Genomic DNA, 23,312 nt, shown 5'->3' on the forward strand with positions numbered 1-23,312 from the left:
CAAATGTTTTGGGACTGAGCTGGCTTTTATGCCTGTAGGAAGTGTAAGGCGTGCCAGCAATTAACACCCATATCAGAGGTCTAAGTAGATTTAGATCTACAGCCATGGAGTTTGAAGTTAAGGAATTTATTTCCTTTCTATCCACTCGTGTTGTGTATGCTTTAGAGTGCCCTTGTGGCCTAATGTATATCGGCAGGACCAAAGGAACACTGGGCAAAAGGGTCTCTGAGCATATATATAACATTTTAATCGGTTATAAGGATCACAGTTTTATTAATGTATATATAATGATTTACTATAGACTTTATACTCTGTGACAATATTGGTGCCGCCCCCTCCTGATGCAGGTGTTGTCACTGCATCGGTACGGGGATGTTGTTGTGCCAATCCACTGGGTGACCGCTTTTTACACTTGTGAGGACGTGTTGGCATCAGCCTTTTTCCCAGTTTTTACTATATTGCTTGTAAATTGTTTTTATAAGGTTAGGTACAGCTGTGAATACTCTCGAACATTTTGTTGAGTGTGGGCGATATATGTGGTATGAGGTATGAAGTCTGATTATGTTACATTCAGTTCACATGCTGTTGCATATATATGACATTGTGTATGCTGCAGCTTGTTATCAGCCATTGCCGGCCGCCGTGATGTTTGTGATGTTGTTTGTGCCTCATTACATGTAGGGTTAACTACACACCCTCCTTGAGTATTTAACAGACGAGCTGTACCGCGTGGACACACCCTCCGAAGAAGACGTGATGACAAAATGCGTTAGCGTATGACCACGCATCTCTCTTGTCAATCACGGTGTGTGTCATCCCGGGTCTCATCGCGGCCAGCCATCCCAGGAAGCGGTGCACAGGCTAATGGTTACACACTGTTTTTGTTCGTTTATCCTGTAAGCATATATTGTTCGTGGGGAACATTTCCTAATAAAATTACAGTATTACGCTATGCAGAGTATCCCTTTGTTTTTTGCATGATGCACTTTTGAGCCGTTCCATGAAGGAATTTTTATGATCCAAGGACAGGAGTTCATCCAGTATTGTGTGTAGATATCAGGCTTATTTGACCTTTACTTGTGGTGAGTGCATTACCAAAGGGGATTTTATGTGCACGTGGTGTATCAGTGACGGTATTCAGGAACAGAGCGACTTCTCCTATGGTTCTGATGGGATACGGAACATTACACACAATATAAGGACTTTTCTGTGGACTTTAATTCCACTCACTGACCAATGTCTGTGTGCAATTTTATTGTTTATTGAATCCTATTAATTGCACTGAATACGCTTAGATATTCTGCAAGCACTGTTAATGCTGGGATTATTTTTATCTTTGCATATTTTTATAATTTTTACTCTATATAATAGCAGCTATAGTGCAACAATTTTGTCTATCTTTTTGAGCCCTGGCATCAGAAACACTTAGTGCGACTGATATTTTTTAAGATTATACTGTTGGTATGCTTGCCAATGGTGACTTTGTTCTGCACAGCCATTAACATTGCTGCTCTGCTGTTGTTTGTGAATACCCAGTTGTGGTAATACAGTGGGGCAAAAAAGTATTTAGTCAGCCACCAACTGTGCAAGTTCTCCCACTTAAAAAGATGAGAGAGGCCTGTAATTGTCATCATAGATATACCTCAACTATGAGAGACAAAATGTGGAAACAAATCCAGACAATCACATTGTCTGATTTGGAAATAATTTATTTGCAAATTACGGTGGAAATTAAGTATTTTGTCAATATCAAAAGTTCATCTCAATACTTTGTTATATATCTTTGTTGGCAATGACAGAGGTCAAACGTTTTCTGCAAGTCTTCACAAGGTTGTCACACACTGTTGCTGGTATGTTGGCCCATTCCTCCATGCAGATCTCCTCTAGAGCAGTGATGTTTTGAGGCTGTCGCTGGGCAACACAGACTTTCAACTCACTCCAAGGTTTTCTATGGGGTTGAGATCTGGAGACTGGGTAGGCCACTCCAGGACCTTGAAATGCTTCTTACGAAGCCACTCCTTCTTTGCCCGGGTGGTGTGTTTGGGATCATTGTCATGCTGAAAGACCCAGACACGTTTCATCTTCAATGCCCTTGCTAATGGGAGGAGGTTTGCACTCAAAATCTCACGATACGTGGCCCCAATCATTCTTTCATGTACACAGATCAGTCGTCCTGTTCCCTTTGCAGAGAAACAGCCCCAAAGCATGATGTTGCCACCCCCATGCTTCACAGTAGGTATAGTGTTCTTTGGTTGCAACTCAGCATTCTCTCTCCTCCAAACACGACGAGTTGTGTTTCTACCAAACAATTCTACTTTGGTTTCATCTGACCATATGACATTCTCCCAATCCTCTTCTGGATCATCCAAATGCTCTCTAGCAAACCTCAGATGGGCCCGGACATGTACTGGCTTAAGCAGGGGGACACGTCTGGCACTGCAGGATCTGAGTCCCTGGCGGCGTAGTGTGTTACTGATGATAGCCTTTGTTATGTTGGTCCCAGCTCTCTGCAGGTCATTCACTAGGTCCCCCCATTTGGTTCTGGGATTTTTGCTCACCGTTCTTGTGATCATTTTGACCCCACAGGGAGAGATCTTGCGTGGAGCCCCAGATTGAGGGAGATTATCAGTGGTCTTGTGTGTCTTCCATTTTCTAATTATTGCTCCCACAGTTGATTTCTTCACACCAAGCTGCTTGCCTATTGCAGATTCAGTCTTCCCAGCCTGGTGCAGGTCTACAATTTTGTTTCTGGTGTCCTTCGACAGCTCTTTGGTCTTCACCATAGTGGAGTTTGGAGTGTGACTGTTTGAGGTTGTGGACAGGTGTCTTTTTATACTGATAACAATTTCAAACAGGTGCCATTAATACAGGTAATGAGTGGAGGACAGAGGAGCCTCTTAAAGAAGAAGATACAGGTCTGTGAGAGCCAGAAATCTTGCTTGTTTGTAGGTGACCAAATACTTATTTTCCACCATAATTTGCAAATAAATTCTTTCAAAAATCAGACAATGTGATTGTCTGGATTTGTTTCCACATTTTGTCTCTCATAGTTGAGGTATACCTATGATGACAATTCCCCTTTTTAAGTGGGAGAACTTGCACAATTGGTGGCTGACTAAATACTTTTTGCAACACTGTATCTCATTGTGTACTGTTTATTCAGCAGCCTATGGTGACCTAGTCATACACCCTTGCTGCTCTGTAGTGGTTTGTGAGTAACCTTCAGAGGTAATGTCTCCCTGCATTCTGTTTGTACAGCTGCCTACAGTGACCTAGTCATGCATGGCCAATAACCCCTGCCTGCTCTACAGTGGGGTGGTTTATGAAGTGACCCTCTGTATACATTTTGCACATTGTCATACAGTGCTCTGGTCATGCGTGGTCATTAACCTTACCACACTACTGTGGTTAGTTGGTTCTGTCTCGTTTTTTTATTTACCATTTGTACAGTGCCTTACGGTGAACTATTTGACCCCGACAGTTGACAGTCTGTGAGTATCCCTTGCTCATATCTTACTTGCACACTGTTGGTGGCCTATGGTGACCTAGACACGATCGCCATTGTCCCACCTGCCTTGCAACAAACCCATGAGCGCCTCTTGTGGGTATGTTTTCACTTAGGGCCATTTCACACCAGATGCAGTTCCGGGTGCTTTTTTCTGCACTAAAATGCATGCACAGTGTTTTCCATGTATTTCAATGGCTCTAGTTCACACCATGCAGTCAGTTTCCGGTCCATTTCTGCACCAGAAACTGACCTGAGACTGACTGCATGGTGTGAACTAGAGCCATTGGAATACATGGAAAACACTGTGCATGCATTTTTAGTGCAGGAAAAAAACGCACGGAACTGCATCTGGTGTGAACTGGCCCTTACTGTTGTATGATGGCCTGGAGTGCCTCCACCAATAACAGCCTTTAACCACTTGGTTATTGGTACACTACCCTTGCAATTTGTCTCCCTTCCTTATTATTTTGTTTGGCGGCCTAAGGTCATATAGTTATTGTCTTCTGTTTACCCCACCTGACCATGACCTAGTCATGAGGGGGGGGGGCAATTTACCGCTTCTGTTCTGCAGTTGGTCAATGAGTCGCCTTTAGATGTAGCTAAATCTTATGCAGGCTGTTGTGAGACAGGCTCTGCTGCCCTGGTCATGGGCGGCCCTTACTCCCCCCCCCCCTCTTGTATTAAGGCCTTGGGTGATCCAGTAATCTATTTCTCTTGCTCTGTAGCTGGGTCCTGATCCCACCTTGTTGGTGCTGTGTGTGTGTGTGTATGTACTGTATAAAGTTGGCTATCTCTGTTTTTGTGTCATCTTGCCATGTTGGCTAAGTCTGATTGTCCAGAATCCCTCTCTGTTTTTTGCAACAGCTTCTGTTTCACTGAGGCAAGTGCGTAGGTGTGCCCTATCCTTTTGGATGAGTTGGTATGTGGGGATGTTTAGTCTTTGAGCATGAGTTCTGAGTCAACTGTTCTAGAGCAACCTGAGTCCTTAGGGGTTTCATCCTAATACTGATCTCCTGACCTTTGGACTTTTGTCACATTTGGTTTGGCAGACCTTCACACTGCTCTGATGCAGCTTTTCTCCCCAGGGATCATTAACAAGAGAGCATCCGCCCCATACTTGACTACTATACTTCAGATTTCCTGCAGGGAAACTGCCAGATCAGTCATTGCTCTCTCCATATTGGGGACCTTTTGGCCTCTATAGAACTTGTGGCATGCCTACTGCATAACTATTTTCCCGGTGGTCTTACAATTCCTGCCTCTTTTTGCTGGAGTCTCTCAGCCTTTGTTGCCATTCCTTGGGCCTGTCAACTACACCTCAGGTCTTCCCAAGGTGCTATCCTCTGTTTTTGCTCTGCTTCAACTGTGGAGTAATGAATGACCCTCTTCCAAAAGTGTGATTTACCTTGGTAAGCCAACTTCCATCAAACTGTGCAGACCTTCCTGAGATCCAGGAGAGGCCAGTGCTGGAACGGTTTAATTGCTTGGAGTATCTGAATCTTACCCTAGTTTTTTCTCTGTTCAAGTTTTTTTCTATCTTCTGGACAAGCTCCAGGCTGTTAGCTCCCATGTTTGAACTGCACAGTTCAGGAGCCGGCTACCCTGTATTTGCATTGTCCTCTTCAAGGCAGTCCTATAGCCTTATTTTCACTCCAGACCATTGTTGCTCACTATTCTGACAGTGTGCGAGATGAGGGATGCATTCTCTAAATCTTCTCATTCATGTATCTGGCAGGATCAGGCCCAGAAGTTGTTGCTAAATGCTTTGGTTGGTGCTGTTAACGATCATCAGTCTATGAGGCTGGGGAGATGTCCTAGGTATCCTTGTGGTCCAAAGTAGTTGTCTGTCAGTGAAAACTAACCTCTTAATCAACGCACCAGAACTGAGGGCACTTTAGTTATCGCTTCAATGCTAGAACTCTTGCCTGAGAGGTTACTCAACCTGGATTCAGAATGTTACAACAGCGGCTTACATTAACTATCAGGGAGTAATCTGATGTTTTCGAATTACAGGGACATGGACACAAATCTGATTTTGACCTGAATGGGATTTTTCCCAACCCTTACCACTATGCTTGTCCCTCATGTGGAAAATTGGCAGGTAGACTTCCTACGGAAGCCACGAACATTGGATTGTGCCCACTCCAAAGGATCCCCCAGCCTTTGCAGTGGATGATCTGGTGACTCTATTAATTCTATTTTCCCTGAACTATGCTCTCAAGGCTAAGGAACTGATTTCTCATAAGTCTATATGTGCTCTTGAATTAGGATTTTGATTGTACTGGAAACTAGGATTCCTATCCAGGCTGTAATCTGTGGGACAAATCCAGACTTCTTCAGTCTGGTCTGAATCAGCTTTGGACCATCTAGAGCAGTGTTTCTCAACTCCAGTCCTCAAGGCGCACCAACAGGTCATGTTTTCAGGATTTCCCTCAGATGAAATGGCTGTGGTAATTACTCAGGCAAGGAAACTGATCAAATCACCTGTGCAAAATAGTGGAAATCCTGAAAACATGACCTGTTGGTGCGCCTTGAGGACTGGAGTTGAGAAACACTGATCTAGAGTATATCCTAGGCCTTAGCGGTTCCTTTCAGAGGGCAACGCCTTTGTGGAGGGCTTTTTATGAGGGCTTGCTTGCAATAGTTCTTCCTGTATTTTTCCCAGAAATTCTGTTTGATGGTACTTGCACAGATAATGCTGAAGTAAATGACAAGCTAATGACAGGTGTGTTATAGATGGAAGAGAAGATAGGATCATGGACGATGTATTACATGACAACAGCAGTAACAAGACAAAGCGTGGATGTGGAAAGTTGTCTTGCTATGTGCACGTGAAGCTTGCTTCAAAGTACATCCAAATATTGTACATGGGAGGCTTGTCAGTGGTAAATAAAACTGAGAAAACTATTCACTAAATGACACAGATATTTAGTAAATAGGTGGAGGTTTCATAAACTGTGTAACTGCTGCTGCCCTTTTATACGCAAACTGTACGTAAAGAGGAACTGAACTCTAGAAGCTGTTCCAAAACAAAGGCAGGCAGAGGGAAAAGGACTAGGTACCAGTATTGACTGTGTTTCCCTGCAGCTGATCTTTCCCTTATTACTGGCTTACCTGCTACTATAGCTATTGTTATGCCATTTATACTTCATTTGTATCAAAATAAAGCATAACTAAGATATTACCTTTGATCAATAACCTAGCTAATCTGTGGCGTTTCTTGTTCTAACATGCCAGTGGCTGTGTGATTCATTTTCAAATGTAGAATTTTTATATATCCCCATTTCTTTCTTCTTAAATTACAGTAGTATAATAGAATAATTTTAAGGACATCTGACTTTTTGCGCCTGCACTGCTACTGAAAGTCTCTATCCTTTTTACCCAGTCATTGGTTAGACCCTGAAAGGAAAAAAATTGTTGTGAGGATATAAATTTGCAATGGAAGGATTCAGCACGTTGCCGCAGAATACTGTCAGTGCGAACTTTTTAAGTGACCCTGACGTGATAGAGAATCATAACTGTGCCTCCAATCGCAAACGTCTCGCCTGTGTATTGCAGTGGAGAGAGAGTGTGCTCACTTACCACCTCCTTTTGTGTCAAGCAAGGACCTGGAGCTAATTGAAATGCAGTGCTAGGGAGCTCTGCTGTAGCCTTCTTCGCTTCTTTCGCAGAGGGAAGAAAATGCTTTCTGTGGATCCTTTCTCGTGCTACTAGTGAAGCATCGACATTTGATGAAATGGCCCTAGAAGAGCTGATGAAGAGATTAAATGCTGTGTTTCATAATACTGGTAGGAGGAGCTGCATCTTGTTAATATTCTTAATGTATCTGTATTTTCCAGGTAAAGATGCTTGGGGATGCACAATGTCATGCATGGATTATATAGCTTTCTAGGGACAAATGCAAGCACATGGTGCTTCTCATTTCAGTACTGCAAGAGTGTATATGAAGAGCTGAAGGGCTGTGATGCTGTAAGTTATGACAGAGTGAGTTCAGTGGATGAATTTGACATGTGTGATTTTCAGGGTCTGTAATTACATTAGCTCATCAGTATTAAAGAAGCCATTTATTGTCTACGGGGTTGCAACATCTTTTTCCTGGGTTACATAGACCGGCCTGCATTTTACAACAGTGGTAATGATAATGCAATCTGTTTCATGCTTGTGCCATTTGTCAGATGTGTAAATGCCTGAGCAGACTGTGGTCTGAAGCTGCAGCCTGGTGTGTGAAATGAGGGAAGTATGCAGTACAGCTAGAGTGGGTGTAAATGTATATGATGGGGACAGGTAGAGAAATCAGTATAAGGGTCTCCCACCCCAGTCATAAAAGCATTTTTACCACTGGGACCTGTTTAGGTTACAACAAAGCAGTATTCTGAAAAATCTCAAGGTGTTTTGTTATAATTATCTGAACTATATATAAAAAAAAAAAATCATTGTATCTGTAAGTTATGTTATTGCTGCCTTGTGATATCATTATGCTGCCATAATGTACTAGGCCTCCTGTTCTCATGAGTCACATGGGCTACTGTGGCTTTAGTTACATCCTTGATCTTAAGGCTTGGTCTTATGCATTAGTGACAGAACAGTTAAAGAAAGCTGTTCTTAAAGGAAATATTCTTTCTGCCACTACTAACCTTGAAAAATACTAGTTTCCTAGTTGTCACGCTGATCCTCTGGCTTCACTTTGAGTATTTTGTCACTGATCCCAAACAGGTATGGAACAGATAGGACACCTGACCTGAAGACCTGCTCCAGGTCAGTGACAGAAAGTAGAGAAAGGGGTACTGCAAGCAGACAATGAGCATTCTTAGGAGGAGACAAGCAATGGCAAGCAGGTTTTCATTTAACTACTGTTACCAGGGAAAGTAAAAAGCCAACATATTACTCTATAAACCTGAAATTTACAAAAGTGAATGGAACATTCTGTGCTGGTACCCAAAACGCACCTAATTTATTGAGGTATATTGTTTCTGAGCTGGCATTGCATAGGGTTCTCAGCATCAATTGAAAGATACCACCCAGGTCCTGCTGTGCAGAAAAAAAATATCCCAGACATAATGCTAAAGTTAGTTCATGTTCATGATTCACACAGTCGGCTAATGCTATTTCACACTACACAGGCTGCAAAGTAAGAATGATGGCAGAAGTCAGCAGATTCACTTGTACAAAGATGAAGATCAGTATGAGCAGAACACATTATTAACAGTGTAATTGTGTTTTGAGTTACACATGGTACTCTGGAGAAAGGAGAAAATTAGAAAAGGGAATTCAGTAAACCTGCACATGTCCCTTCTCAGCACGCCATGCCAATTCCCAGCCATGCTAACACTGCCCACGATGCACCATACTGGAGGCCCCAAACAGTCTCACGTTTTTGTAATAATCATATCATGAGCAGACCTACTGTTTTCTGGAACTTAGGGACCAGTTATGCAATCTATTTGGTAAATTTGTTATTTCTAGGTTGTTGTGGTCCCTGATTATAGTGATAGCAAGTCTTTGTTTCTATTGGTGACCAGTCCAGTGGCCAGAGTTTTTAGTGGTAATTTCTTCCATGCTGTAGCAGTTGTTAATAATAATAATCATCCTACCAAGATGTAGAGGTAGTCACTCCCAGTGTGATGATCTAGTAGAGGTTAGTCATTGGTTCCAGTGGTCATCAGCTACTAGTGTCCACTTAGTAGTTGGCTTTCCTTAGCTGAGTGTTTTCATAGCATGACTGTATAGTTATATGGCTGCATGAATATATTATGTTTTTGGAATGCACTGTAAGGTTGACCTTGGGAATATCCTAGAAGGTGAAGTTGGTTTTGTATTCGTTATCTATACGTACCTGTATTGGAAAAGTATGTGTGTCTGTGCACTGTGGACATCATTAATGTGAGCCTTTTCTTGAAGCACAGGACTGTTTGGCCATGGAACATTTGGCTTGACCACTTGGCATTTCTTCGAAGAGCAATCAGCATTGGCTGTCCAATGGTATTATAACACAGATTGCAATCATTTCTTAGTCCATTCATAATTAGGTATTGATCTTGTAATGTATGTGGGTACCTATACTTTACATTAACCCTAGTTTACATGTAGGTAGGTAGTGGGCAATGCTGCCCCAGTTGGGAAGGTTAAGGTTAATTGTATTTCCTGGGTCTCTTTTTGTGGGTTTTCTTGGGGAGTCCTTACTAGGAGAGACTGGGCCTTGCTCATCTGTTGCAGACCCTCTCACTGCTGTTGCCGGAGTCTGGATTCCTAGTGCCATGTCAAGGTTGGAGCTCCCACTACAAAAGGGGATTGCTGGGACTTACAGTCCTCCCTGAAGAAACCAAGCATGGATTCTGCCTATGCAGGCTTGCTGTGGCAACCACAAGCCTGAAGTTAGGGACTAGGGTTGTTAGGGAAATGTCTGCACTTCATTTCAGACTACTGTGTGTATGGCATCATATTGATTGAAACTTTGCCTTTTCCTAGTATGAAGTTACTAAAGGGGTGTAATGCAAGTAACTGGCACACATAGTTACAGTTCAAGTCACAAAACACATCAGGGTATGAAGATAACAGTACAAGAGTTAATACAGTGTGAACATAAAGTGGTTAGCAAGGGTAACAAAGGGTTCTCTAGTGGCCTGTTTTAAGTGTATACATGTGACAGGTGAGATAGTCTCTTGCAGCGAAGGAGAAGTTGTCAGCACTCCTTCTGCAGAGATCGGAGCAATCATAGCATTCGGAGCAGGCCTGCACCACTGGGGTGCTCAGCCTGTACACAGGTACAGAAGAGGAAGAGTTAGGTCAAGTGCATGTATCGAGTCTACGATAGGTGCAGGGCGGGACCCCATACCGTTACTGGAAGGGAGGTATCGGTACTACTACACTGGACAGGCAAGGGCTCTGTGTGCCCCTCTAAATGCACAAGTAGCAGTGGTGACATTTAGTACATTGAGAGAGTTTACTTAAGTCAGCCATCTGTTCCAGCAAAGGTACTCCATGTGTAATGCAGCGACCCTATCTAAAGTGCCTAGCGTAGCCCAGAAGAACCCCCCTTGGGGTAGTCCTCTCATGTGACTTTTGCTTGGTGCCTGACGGGGAGGGGAACATGGAGGACGTGTTATCTGCCTACCCTTACACACACACACACATTGATGTTATTAAGGACAAGCATACAAGTCCATCTGTCTCTGTCTATAGACACCTGACTGACTGAGTATCCTATAGTTTATTAGCTGTCTCAATGCTGGGATGGGTGGACTTTCATCCCTTGTGCATTGCCAGCATTACTGAGCAGAGATGTTAAGCAGAGTGGCAGTTCTGCAATTACATTAATATGATAAAGATTCATCATCTGCATGTTTTACATTAGCTGTATGGTAGTGGAATCTAAATATACACAATGGCCTGGGTTTTGTTTAAAGCAGTTATTCATTGGTGTGAGTGCATGCTACTCAGTTTTTATGGGTCGTTGAAAAAAAAAGGAAACATTAACTAACTAGGTGGGACTTTATATGAGGACATTAATGAAAATGTACCTCCATCCCCAAAATGTAAGTATAAAAAGGGGAAAAAGGGTTTGGGACTGTATATGAAGCATGCAGCTGGGAAGGTAACGCAACATAGTACTAATGAGAATAATTGGTAGGTGCATCATATCTGCGACCACATCATTTGCATAGTAACAAATTGTATAAAGTAGAATATAGTAATTCAGGGAAACTTTATTTCATAATAAATACATAAAGATAAAACAGCATGATGGCATAGCGGTATAATATAGTCATAGTGGTACCATAGTAAAAAACATCAGACTATTTGTTGCATGTGACTGCAACGTAATAATAATAATAATGTCTGGTGAATAGACCATACTGATGACCAATTAACCTGCATACTGCCAGAATGCATACAGTATGATACAATAAAACATATGAGCCTATATTCCACATAGTAATACATAGTAGCAATATAGCATTACAACATAGCAACATAATGTAATCGCAGTAGTGAATAAATAGCTAACTCAAACTCATTGTTGTGTGTCTTCACAATAGCATAGTAACAGTTGGTGGGGTCCAAAGCGGCATGTTGTAATAAATGTATGGAAAGGTTGTCAGTGTGAAAGGCATCAAGTAGCTTGACGCGTTTCATAGATATTTCCAATCTTCAGGAGCAGATGCGGTGTAGCTATCTAAAAATGTATAGGATGGTTTTAGGGAACTAACCAGAGAGCAGGCAAGAAAAAGTAAAATTTGATCTTAGAATAAGAATAATAACTTATAACATAGTAAGTAACTTACAAAGGACCTATGTAGATGGGTGGGAGGCACCAAGGGTCAAAACCCACCAGGGGTGTAACGTCAATCCCGGGAGCTGAGGCGGTACCCTAAAGGCAGTTAGTAGAAACACCAGTGAAGGATAGATATCTCCGGGAAGCTAGTGATATGGCATAATCACATAATCATAACCTGTAAAAATAGGAATACTAAAGGTGACTGTGAAATATTACGTGAGTATAGCAGCTGCATGCCTCATATAAAGTCCCAAACCCTTTTTTCCCTTTTTTATGGGTCATTGATTTATTTCATATATGAGGGTTTTTTGCATTTGAATACCTGTTGATTTATATAGATTTTTTTGACAGGTGCTTTTTATAGTAACAAACATGGCAAAAGCAGGATGGTTTTTTTTCCATAGAAAGAGGTGTACCGCTCTGAAATTATGTTGGGTTTAGTCATCTTAGACCAGTGTTTTTTTTTTTTTTAACAGATTTCGGAACATATTTCAAAAGTGCCGCACTAATAAAACAGTGATAGTAAAAGATATTACAATATTATTACATGTTGCAATAATACTATAATGTGTCCATACAATTTTCTTTCTTTAAAGAATAACCGTGCAACGTAAAGTCCAAGTGCAAATAGAACAATATTAAGAATAAAGTGCAAAATGAATGTGCAAAAATGTAATCCTCTTCAGAAATTTTCAAAAACAGCCATGTACTACAGATAGTGAACGTCCATCACCATTACAACATCCATCCCAGCTGTGACATCACCACCTCAATAAGAAATGCAGGCTTATCAAATTCATAGGACACTTTAATGAAAGAGAAGTCAGTAGAGCATATGGCCAAACACCTTAGCCAGGGTTTTTCTAAAGCTCTCCCATCAGCCAGCAAAGACATCCACACCACTGAGCTCCAGCATCTTCCACCTCCCCTGATGACAGTCACTTCCCTGACAACACAGCTACTTCGATCTCTTTCACTGGATTGGACGCGGCCAAATTTGGTAAGCCTGCATTCTTATGTAGGTGGTGGTGTCACGGATGGAATACTGTAATGGTGATGGATGTTCACTATCTACATGGCTGTTTTTGAACATTTCTGAAGAGGGTTACATTTTTGCACATTCATTTTGCACTTTATTCTTAATACTGTTCTATTTGCACTTGCACTTGGACTTTACTTTGCACAGTTATTCTTTAAAGGGTAACTCCACTTTCGTGGGGGGAAAAAAAAACAAATAAAGAAAAAATAATATAATGTGTACAATTGCGACACAAGTCACATTGTAATTGAAAGTTATTAAAAATTACCTTTCCTTTTTAATCTGCAGCCGCTGTAATTTTCTAGAAATGCAATGCTATATGGCTACATGGAGTTGCTCTGTACACAGAATGTGTACTGACCACTCCCCAGGAACATAATTTCCTGCTTGTGTGATTGGCTCACCAATTTTCCCAGAAGTCTGCACTAAGATACAAGTCAGATATCAGGCATCCCCTGAAACAAAAATGTAATTTTTGGAGAGATATTTCCAATAGGAATACGTCTAAAGGCACGCAGGCCCAGCAGCTTTCCTCATTAGTGCTCTTCATCTGCCACAGCTGACTGATAATTATGAAACCACTCCCAGTAGACCAGGGGTGTCCAAACTTTTTTCAAAGAGGACCAGATTTAATGAAGTGAACATGCGTGAGGGCCGACCACTTTGCCTGACATTCTTTGAATTATTTAAATTTGGTCTAAGCACTAATACACTGCCCAACAGGAATTCTCTTACCTTTGTGGCTGTGTATGGTGAAGAGATGAGCTTGGGCATATTATTTGGATACAAATATATCTTTTGTGGCCCCCAACAAATCCCTGAGCGCAGCTCAGGACCAAGGATGAGCTTGGCGTGTTATTTGGATATACTGTATTTATCGCATATACATATGTATAGCATATAACACGCACCTTCACTTTAAGAGGGAAGTTTCAGGAAAAAACCTAAATTTTAAATAGAGAACTGTGAAGCAAAATAAGGGTCAGTGCCCATCAATGCAGCCTAATCAGTGCCCATATGCAGCCTCACCATTGCCATGAATGCAGCCTTATCATTGTGATCAATGCAGCCTCACCACTGCAATCAATGCAGCCCTACCATTGCAATCAGTGCAGCCTTACCATTGTGATCAATGCAGCCTCACCATTGCAATCAATGCAGCCCTACCATTGCAATCAATGTAGCCTTACTATTTCAAATAATGCAGCCTTACCATTTCATATAATGCAGCCTTACCATTGCCATGAATACAGCCTCACCATTGCCATGAATGCAGCCTCACCAGTGCTATGAATGCAGCCTTATGCAGTTGTCCAATGCCAGCCCAGGAGACTGGACTTCCTATTACAGATGCCACCGAGTAAACAGGAGATTCTAATGTATGTAATCTAACGGCACTTGTATGGTTTTCTCAGAGGCAGCGCCGATGAGTATGGTATATATCTCCAAATCACCAGGGGGGCCGTATTAAACCAGAACGCAGGCCGCGATTGGTCCGCGGGCTGGACTTTGGACATGCCTGCATTAGACACACTCAGCCCAGAGGCACAGACAAACACACAGTGATTTCTTCAGAATAACAAAAGGTAGGAATCTGCAACAAAGGTTGTTATAATCCTTGCAATGTACATAGATCACCCAGGGGGGAATGGTTTTTTCTCAACAAAAGTGAAGTTACGCTGAGTTACGCTTTAAAGTAAGAAAATTATATGGACACTTTATAGTATCATTGCAACATTTAATTAATATTGTATAATTTTTTTACTATCACTGTTAGCGCGGCTCTTTTGATATTTAATTTGTATTTGCTCTGTGGTAATATCTCACAGCAGAGCCCCTGCTCTTTACATTCATTAATTGTGGACTTAATTTCTAAGCGCAGTTTTATTGGTTAGATTATATTTGGAACATATATGCCACATATTTTGTAACAGATTATACATTTTTTAGTTTGTGCTAATGCTCTCTGTTAAATATTCAGGTGGATTTTCTTTAGAAAAACATAGAGCGTGTGACAAAATCAACAGAAAGGCTTCCTGGTCTTGTCATGTGGCCAGTGACAGGAGTACAGTACACCCTCATCTGAGGAGGAGTCACCATCAGGGATTGTCTCTTTTTAATGCCCATACAAGCTTCTTTAGACTTTAGTGTCATACATTTTGTTTCACCCAAAAGCACAAGCAATACGCATACAAGTTGAGAAAATTCCAATATGTTTAAATGTGGCACATTTAAACTAATGTACTGGGTAGCAGTCCAGTTGAAAATAGTCCTGCATACTGAATCGCAGTGCTCCGTACACACGATAGGATTATCCGACGGAAAATGTTCTATGGGAGATTGTTGTTGGAAATTCCGACCGTGTGTAGGCTCCATCGGACATTTACCATCGGAATTTCCGTCACACAAAATTTGAGATCTGGATTTCAAATTTTCCGACAATAAAATCCGTTGTCCTAAATTCAGATCGTGTGTACACAATTCCGAAGCACAAAGCACCACGCATGCTCGGAATCAAGCAGAAGAGCCGCACTGGCTATTGAACTTTATTTTTCTCAGCTCGTCGTACGTCACCGTGTTCTTGACGTTCGGAATTTCCGACAGTATTTGTGTGACCGTGTGTATGCAAGACAAGTTTGAGCCAACATCCGTCAGAAAAAAAGCATGGATTTTGTTGTCAGAAAATCCTATTGTCTGTACAGGGCATTAGTCTGTTGTATTTTGAGTCCTCCAAAGCAGGTAAAATAGTTTACTTCATAAACACAAGGTAGTGTCTAAAAGGCATATTTTTTAAAAATGGGCTTAACACACAAGGCATTATGGAATTTATGTTTGCTGGTTGTAATACAGGTATTCGGTGTAAACAAAATCAATTATCATGCATTTCTATAGACTCCATTCATACCTGATTGGTACATACAGCATGTTCATATTTTAGGAGCTGTGACTTTATTCAAGCTTCTTCTCACTTATGTCAGTAATAGAACATGGTTAGCTAAATCTATAGCATTTTATACCTGCAGTATTTGCACATTGAATGTTAACCAAGGATTATTTCCACAATCAGAGGAAATGAAAGAAAAGTAAACTGTTCTGTTCTTGTGTTTCCTGGGACATGGAAAGGTAACCATCAAACAGACTACCTAGTGCAACTTGTTTCCTGATCGGGAGATTGCAGAATAACCTACAGGAAGTTTCTCTGTATCCATTGGTGAGGAAGTGCGTACTTGTTTCATTATTCTAGGCTACGAATAGATTGTTTACATCCTGTTGCTCTGCTAAATATTTGATTTTCCTACCAACTGTTTGTAGCACAATATGGGCAAGATGTATTCTTCAAAATTTGTTTCTTGTCATATTTTTTTTTTTTTTAATGTGGCCATGTTTTCTTATCTTTCTTCAACAACTTCTTATTCTCAGTTTTCAGGTCAGGTCTTTAAGCATAAAAATTGTCAGGTCCCTAGAGTAGAAGACACAGTGCACTCACCTCTCCACAGACCCTTTCTTCTACGTCCTCTTAATTTTAAAGCTGCAGCATCCATAAGACCAGTCGGCATTTGACACTACTGGGAGTGTTGCATGGCTATGTCCCCCACCGCATGCTGGTCCTTTCCTTTGACCTTACTGAAGTACACGTTCGTGCCCTAAGGCTTAGAGGAAGGAACAATGGTGAATGGCAGGGGACACAGGCATCTGACACTCTCAGAAGTAATGGTAGGGGACACAGGCATCTGACACTCTCAGAAGTAATGGTAGGGGACACAGGCATCTGACACTCTCAGAAGTGATAAATGCTGAAGAATCTTAGGAAGGCTGTCTTCTGTTGCAGGGATCTGATAGTTTTAAATCTTTAGAGACCTCACAGGGTCTCTTTAAAGTGGAAGAAAACACTAATAATAAAAATGTTCCCGCCCCCCTCTTCCTACATATCCCTCATACCTTGTATAAAAAAAAGATCTGTATGTTTACCTTTATTTTAATCCAGGCTGGTCTGGTCACATGATCCTGCAGCTCTGGCTCCTCTGAGCAAGGGAGCACTCAACAGTGGCTGTGAATTCCAGGACCTGTATTATCACCATGAGCTCACATGGCCCAGCCATCGTTGGCATTCCCTCCTCTCCCCTGCAACAGCCACTTACTGACACAGGGGAGCCGGAGCTGCAGGATCACATGACCAGACAAGAGCCAATTCAAAAAAGTATACACATCTTTTTTTACATAGGGTACGCAGGATAGGTTGAAGGAAGGGGTGGGGAATGTTTTTAAGAACAATTAGTGTTAGGGTTTTTCCACTTTAATGCTGGTTTTGGAGAGGATAGATAAACCCCTGAAAACCGGCATTATTTGAACAACATTGGTATAGTTTGTGCTGTATGTGGGTTGTAGAATGTTATGCTACCATCAAATCATATTTAATGCTTATGACCAAAAAAAAATCTATTGAATATGTGATTACAAAGTAATGCAGGTGGGCCTCCCTGGAGCAAAAGTGCTGCTACATCAGCAATGGCACATATAACTATAAATTTCTTCCATGGAACTTTAAAGCAGCAATACACAGTATCTATTATAACATATACTTTATTTATGCAATGGCAAAGAAGACTGTACTATATACAATAATACTCTGGCATTTTATATTAAAAACATCACAAAAAGGCACATATAACCCGTGAGATTTAGGCAGAAAGATAATGTGGTGTGAACTTTGTTATGCCAATGAATACCCCAACACATTTCAATTGACCTTCACAATTTTCATCGGGGGGGGGCAACAGGGTTATTTCTACAAAGGCAAACAACATAAAACAATGACAGAGCATATACTAATAATAATATAAATATCCAAAACTACAGTACAGTATTTTTCTTAGTTGTTTCCCAAATAATATTCTGGGCGACTCTGTATGGTATTGATATTCCGTAATTATGAAAAAAATACTGTACTGTAGTTTTGGATATTTATATTGCGTTCACATCGATCACATGGTATCGTGCACAGGCTGGTACACTGGTCTGTCAGACACAGCGGGTCACAGATCACCGAGGGACGATCCAAGGAGAACATCATTTGAACTTCACCCAGGATAATGGGGGTTAAAATCATACAATTGTATTTTATGACATATGCAAAAAAATATTTTTAGAAACCATTTAAAACAATTCCATGCAATTTACGCTAAACTTTAAACCATCAGTGACCACAAATTTTGCGAATATATCCCATCTAGCCTCTCAAAAAACACCTCTAAATGTGGGAATACCTGCATAAAATACCCATGTACACAATATATAAAGTTATATATTGCTGATTGCCAGATCCACTTCATGCACATGTATATAGCAGAAGGCTGTATTCTCAATATGTTTCGCTATCTGGGGGGGGCTTTCGAGGAGGAAAGAGAGCACTTAAGAACAGCCTACAAGTCCTTAATTAAGTTATTATATTTAAGGTATAGCCTTTAGCTATGACTATTCAACCTGTGAGAAAATACATATATTAGACCTAGTATATCTAGTTGTTCCCCCAATATCACATTGTCCAGATGTGCTATGATCAAATTTACACTGGTGACCTTCAGCAGGTGTCTCCTCCACCAGTTCAAGAATGGATAACTACCCTAAATATAGCAACAATTGTCCTCTTTCCATAGAGAGAAGCTCTCTCTCATAAGTCCACTTTATTGCAGAGGCACTTAAATGGGGAAGTGGCCTTTGGAAGAGGTGTGAAGAATCCTATAAACCTGCTTTCATAGCCTTTGATCAGTAGTACATGGACGCTATCTGTGATAAAATGTTTCTGGTTTTGAATAGCCACAAAAGCAGTTTGGTCTTTTTCAATTCTTTTATCTATTATAGGCAAAAATACAGTCATCTATATATACGCAAAAAACAAAGCAATGAAAATCATTATTACTCAGACAAATAATTCACAGAGTGCTGTAGGACAACGTGCATTACGCACTATGCAATAAACGTAGAAAAACGGCGTGTTTGACAGTTCTGAAAACGACAAGCTAACACATTTCCCCTTTGGGGGGGGAACAGAGAGCACACCGTACATATAGTTTTCAGAATTCTGGAAACAATGTCTAAAGAAAAGACCTAACCAGAAATAGGGAAAGATGAGGGAAAAAAGAGGGGTGGGGGAAGGATAAGCAGTTCGATCTTAATAGTTTAAAACAAACTTAGAAGGGAAGAATAAGATTTTTGTAGCAGCTGGTGTGTTTCAATCTCACCTTGAGTAATCTGTGAAAGAAAGAGTCTGATGGTTTGTGCTTTAGCCCACCAATATATATTAAAATGATATAATTAGTTTAATGTAGACTGACCTTTTAAATATTGTATGTGACTTTTAAACACACATGTGGCAGTGATCTTTAGCATCTTCTAATTAGCTACAGAGTGGAATGGCTGTAAGCACTTCCTTTAGCTCAATGCCTAAACCTGTGGACAATGCTCTCTGACCATACAGTATAAACATCAAACAAGGCTCTCAGCCAGCTTATTAGATCAGTTATTTACATTACTGCCCATAGTTTTTGGCCGTAGTTCTGGGTCGAGCAATGACCTGGCTCACATGAGTGTTATTCTGTTTAATTATTTATTAAATCATGGCAAAAACAGCCTTAAAAGACCAGATTCTGACTGACATTAGACTGACATCGGAAGATTGTCAGCCATGCAGGCACAATCTGACTGCACATAAAGAGACACCGATACCAGGCCATTGATTTCAGCAAAAATCTTCCCACTAGTTTAAATGTGCATTTAAATATTTTATGCATGTTATGTAAAACACTCCCTTGTGTAGACATCCAAAAGCTGTGAGACTGCTGTTGGGCCCCACCATCTTGAATGTGATGTAAGCAGCCCTGGCAGACTCAGCTGTCACTCAAGTGACATTCAAGAGCAGTCATTTTCAATTAAGGTTCTGTGGAATCCTAGAGTTCCTCCAGAAGTTGCTAGAAGTTGCTTGATTTTAGACTAATTGACCCCTCATTTGTTGGTACCTGCATAATTCTGGGGCTAATGTAACTTGGTAGAGTAAGAAGGCATGACACTAACAATCTTTTATCTGTTATGCCCCGTATACACGGTCGGATTTTCCGATGGAAAATGTGTGATAGGACCTTGTTGTCGGAAATTCCGACCGTGTGTGGGCTTCATCACACATTTTCCATCGGAATTTCCGACACACAAAGTTTGAGAGCTTGCTATAAAATTTATAAAAAATCAGTTGTCGGAAATTCCGATCGTGTGTACACAAATCCGACGCACAAAGTGCCACGCATGCTCAGAATAAATTAAGAGATGAAAGCTATTGGCTACTGCCCCGTTTATAGTCCCGACGTACGTGTTTAACGTCACCACGTTCAGAACGATCGGATTTTCCGATAACTTTGTGTGACCGTGTGTATGCAAGACAAGTTTGAGCCAACATCCGTCGGAAAAAATCCATGGATTTTGTTGTCGGAATGTCCGATCAATGTCCGATCGTGTGTACAGGGCATAAGGCTCACCTTACAGGTTACAATCTGAATGTAGGATCTCTGTGCAATCAACTTTAGATTTACATTCTCCATTAGGGTTTCCCTAGACGTTGCTAGGAGTTCCTTGATTTGTGACTAATTGACCTCCTATTTGTAGGTACTTGCATAATTCTGTGGCTAATGCCACTTGGTAGAGTAAGAAGGCATGATGCCAACAATCTTTTATCTGTTAGGCTGTACAATCAACTTTAGATTTGCTAAATCTATGTAATATAGGAACCCACCTATTCTATCAAGTCAATCTGTGTCCAGCAAGAAAAATCCTTTCACTACATACCTTTTTCGTAGGTCTAGAGGAGATTTTACAGATTGTAAGGTGTATAGTTAGCCTAATGGTGGCATTCTGACCACCACTGTAAGTGGGCATTTTCCCACTGACCCCCAATGAATTGGTTTTAGCAGGGGATCCTTTCAAGGGTTCCTCAGGGGTAAAAATGCTGAGAAAGGCTGCTCTATTGTACTCCCTTTTGCTGCCCCCTGGTAGCTACATAAAAAAACATATAGTAAGGTGAAGGGAGGAGCAGATGAACTGGGCTAGCACAAAGAGTAAAAAAACACTATTCGAAGAAGAGTGGGCTATGATGTGCAAGGGGGAGTGGACTGTCCTAGGGTACTGACCCTCCTAAAGTAGTTAAAGCGGAAGGTTAAAATTTTTTTTAAAAATCTGTCCCCCCTGCAGGGTAATGTCATAATGTGCTATTGTGCATCTCATACTAGCACATTATGACAGACTTATCTGTGAAACGAATCCCTCCAGCGGTGCCCTGTCACTGCTGACATGGAATCCATCTTCACCTGGTCTTTCTTCCAGGTTCATGGGCTCTGCATGTGCAGGAGTCACGGCTCTATCAATGGATGACATGGGAGGTTGAGGACAATGTAGGACACTGTTGAAGGTTAGAGTCACCATGAGAGGGATGGAGATTCTGCAGTAGGCCAGGGGGGGTGTTGGGGTGCACTGTGGGACACTGTTGGAGATTGGCTGCACTATGTGGGTCACTGTGGGAGGCTGGGCAACGATGTGGAACGTTTAGGTGCTGAGGGCCTTGTAGAAGGTTGAGATGGCACTATGGGAGTTGGGGGCACTATGGGAGGTTAGGGGATCTCCATCTGGCTGGAGCTTTCATGGGGTCGGGGAGGTAGAGTGGGGTCTTAATGCAGCAGATGTTTTCACCTCCCTATCGCCACTCACTTCAGACTTGCTGTAGGAGGTTGAGGTCACTTTGGGAGTTTTGAGGGGCACTGGGTGGAGGAAGGGGAAACTATGAGAGCTAGGGGGCACTGTAGGAGGCTGGGTGACACTGTGAGAGCTCTATGGGTGGTTGGGTGGCACTGTGGGTGTTTTGGGGCAACACAGGAGGTTGGGGGACCTGTGGGGGCTTGGAGATCCACAGTGGCATGGGGCACTATGGGAGGTTAGGGGATCTCCAGGTGGCTGGAGGCTCTCAGGAGGCTAGAGGGGCACAGTGGTGGAATGCAAAAGATATTTACCCCTTCTCCATTCCCCCACTTTCTTCAGACCATACTGATATCAGGTCTTCTGCTGCTCATCCTCAAAGGCGGCCTTAAAGTGGTTATAAAGGCTTGATTTTTTTTTTGTAAAATAACAAAAATATTACACTTACCTACACTATGCAATGGTATTGCATAGAGCTGCCCCTCCTCTTCTAGGATCCACCACTGGCACTTTTCTGCTCCTACTTTTCCATTTTTTTTATGCTGTTTTCTTACAGCTTACTGGGGGTAGATATGCAGGCTCTATTCCTCCCTACCTCTATCCGGCATCTCATCTTTGGCCCAGCCAGAGGTAGGTAGTGGCCTGGTGGTTAATAACTACTGTTCTGAAAAATGACATATGGAGACATTTGGAAACCTAATACTAATTAATGCTGAATGACAACACTTGTCTCCAGCACAAGAGACTTGCTTGAGACCAGCGCCATCACATCGCATGCACAGGGATGAGGCGTGTCAGCTCTCACTGCCTGGAAAACATAAATATTGACTGGCATTGTGTGGTGTCTTGCAGAGAACTTCCTTGTATAGTCTGTGCAGTGTTCTGTGGTCAACTTCCTTATGCCAGTGCTGATGTTGACTGCATATTCGTCAGGTGCGTCAGAGAGGCTCGCTCTGGATAACATAAACACTGTCCTGATGACATCAGTGTGCCCAACAGACATGCCCAAGCTGTGCCTGTGCTGGAATGCTCAGGGGGAGGTATAAGCTCAGCTCTGATTGAACTTCAAAATAGAAATGCACACAAATTGGGCTTCAAACAGGGGAAGCTCAAAGGCAACTATGGGAGAAATAAAGATGTTTTTCTCTATAGAATTGTCCTGCGTTTCTTTTGACAACCAAAGAGAATTCATTAAGAATGGATTTTTAGGCCAGGATATAAAGTATTATTCCTAATTAGATTTCTTCTTTAAAGGCTAAGTCCACCTTTAAGAAAAATAAAACATGTATTTTTGCAGGGGAAAAAAGGTGCATTTATTATTTTTTCACATAGGAGCCTGCAAAGCATTGCACCCGCAATTAGTCGATCGTGGGTGCAATGCCAGGCTCCTGCAGACTGCTCCTCAGGCTCTTTGTCTGTACTAAGGAGTAAGGCCTCATTTGCACGAGGCGGACTCGGTTTCCACGAAGCCCGCCTCAGTCCGCCGGCTCAGCGGGAGATCTCTCCCTTGATCTCCGCTGAGCCGGCGGATGACAGGTCCCTCTCTGCTCACTGCCTATGGAGGGATTGGATGAAAACGGACAGCATGTCCGTTTTCATCAGATCTCATCCGATCCGCCAGCGACGGATCTGGACGTAGGACCATCCGTCTGCTTTTAGCAGATCGGACGGGGTCGGATGTCAGCGGACATGTCTCCGCTGACATCCGTCGCTCCATAGGCTAACATGGAGCGCCCGTTCAGGTCCGCCGTCAAAACTGA

At 41.9% G+C, this 23,312-nt stretch overlaps 1 protein-coding gene across 4 annotated transcripts in view; it reads left to right on the plus strand.

Annotated features, from left to right (window-relative positions):
* MCF2L (MCF.2 cell line derived transforming sequence like) overlaps positions 1 to 23,312 on the plus strand; it is a 376,112-nt gene that overhangs the window by 107,597 nt on the left and 245,203 nt on the right. Inside the window, exon 1 of one of the 4 annotated variants that reach the window (XM_073614532.1) lies at positions 7,060 to 7,296. The exons of the other annotated variants lie outside the window; for them this stretch is intronic. Within the exon in view, the coding sequence (XP_073470633.1) occupies positions 7,245 to 7,296 (52 nt within the window). The 5' untranslated portion in view covers positions 7,060 to 7,244. Of the gene's footprint in view, positions 1 to 7,059; positions 7,297 to 23,312 lie in introns of those variants that run through there. 4 annotated transcript variants of the gene reach the window in all.

The sequence above is a fragment of the Aquarana catesbeiana genome, linkage group LG02 (genome assembly GCF_042186555.1).
Source record: "Aquarana catesbeiana isolate 2022-GZ linkage group LG02, ASM4218655v1, whole genome shotgun sequence".
In the NCBI taxonomy this organism is placed as follows: Eukaryota; Metazoa; Chordata; class Amphibia; order Anura; family Ranidae; genus Aquarana; species Aquarana catesbeiana.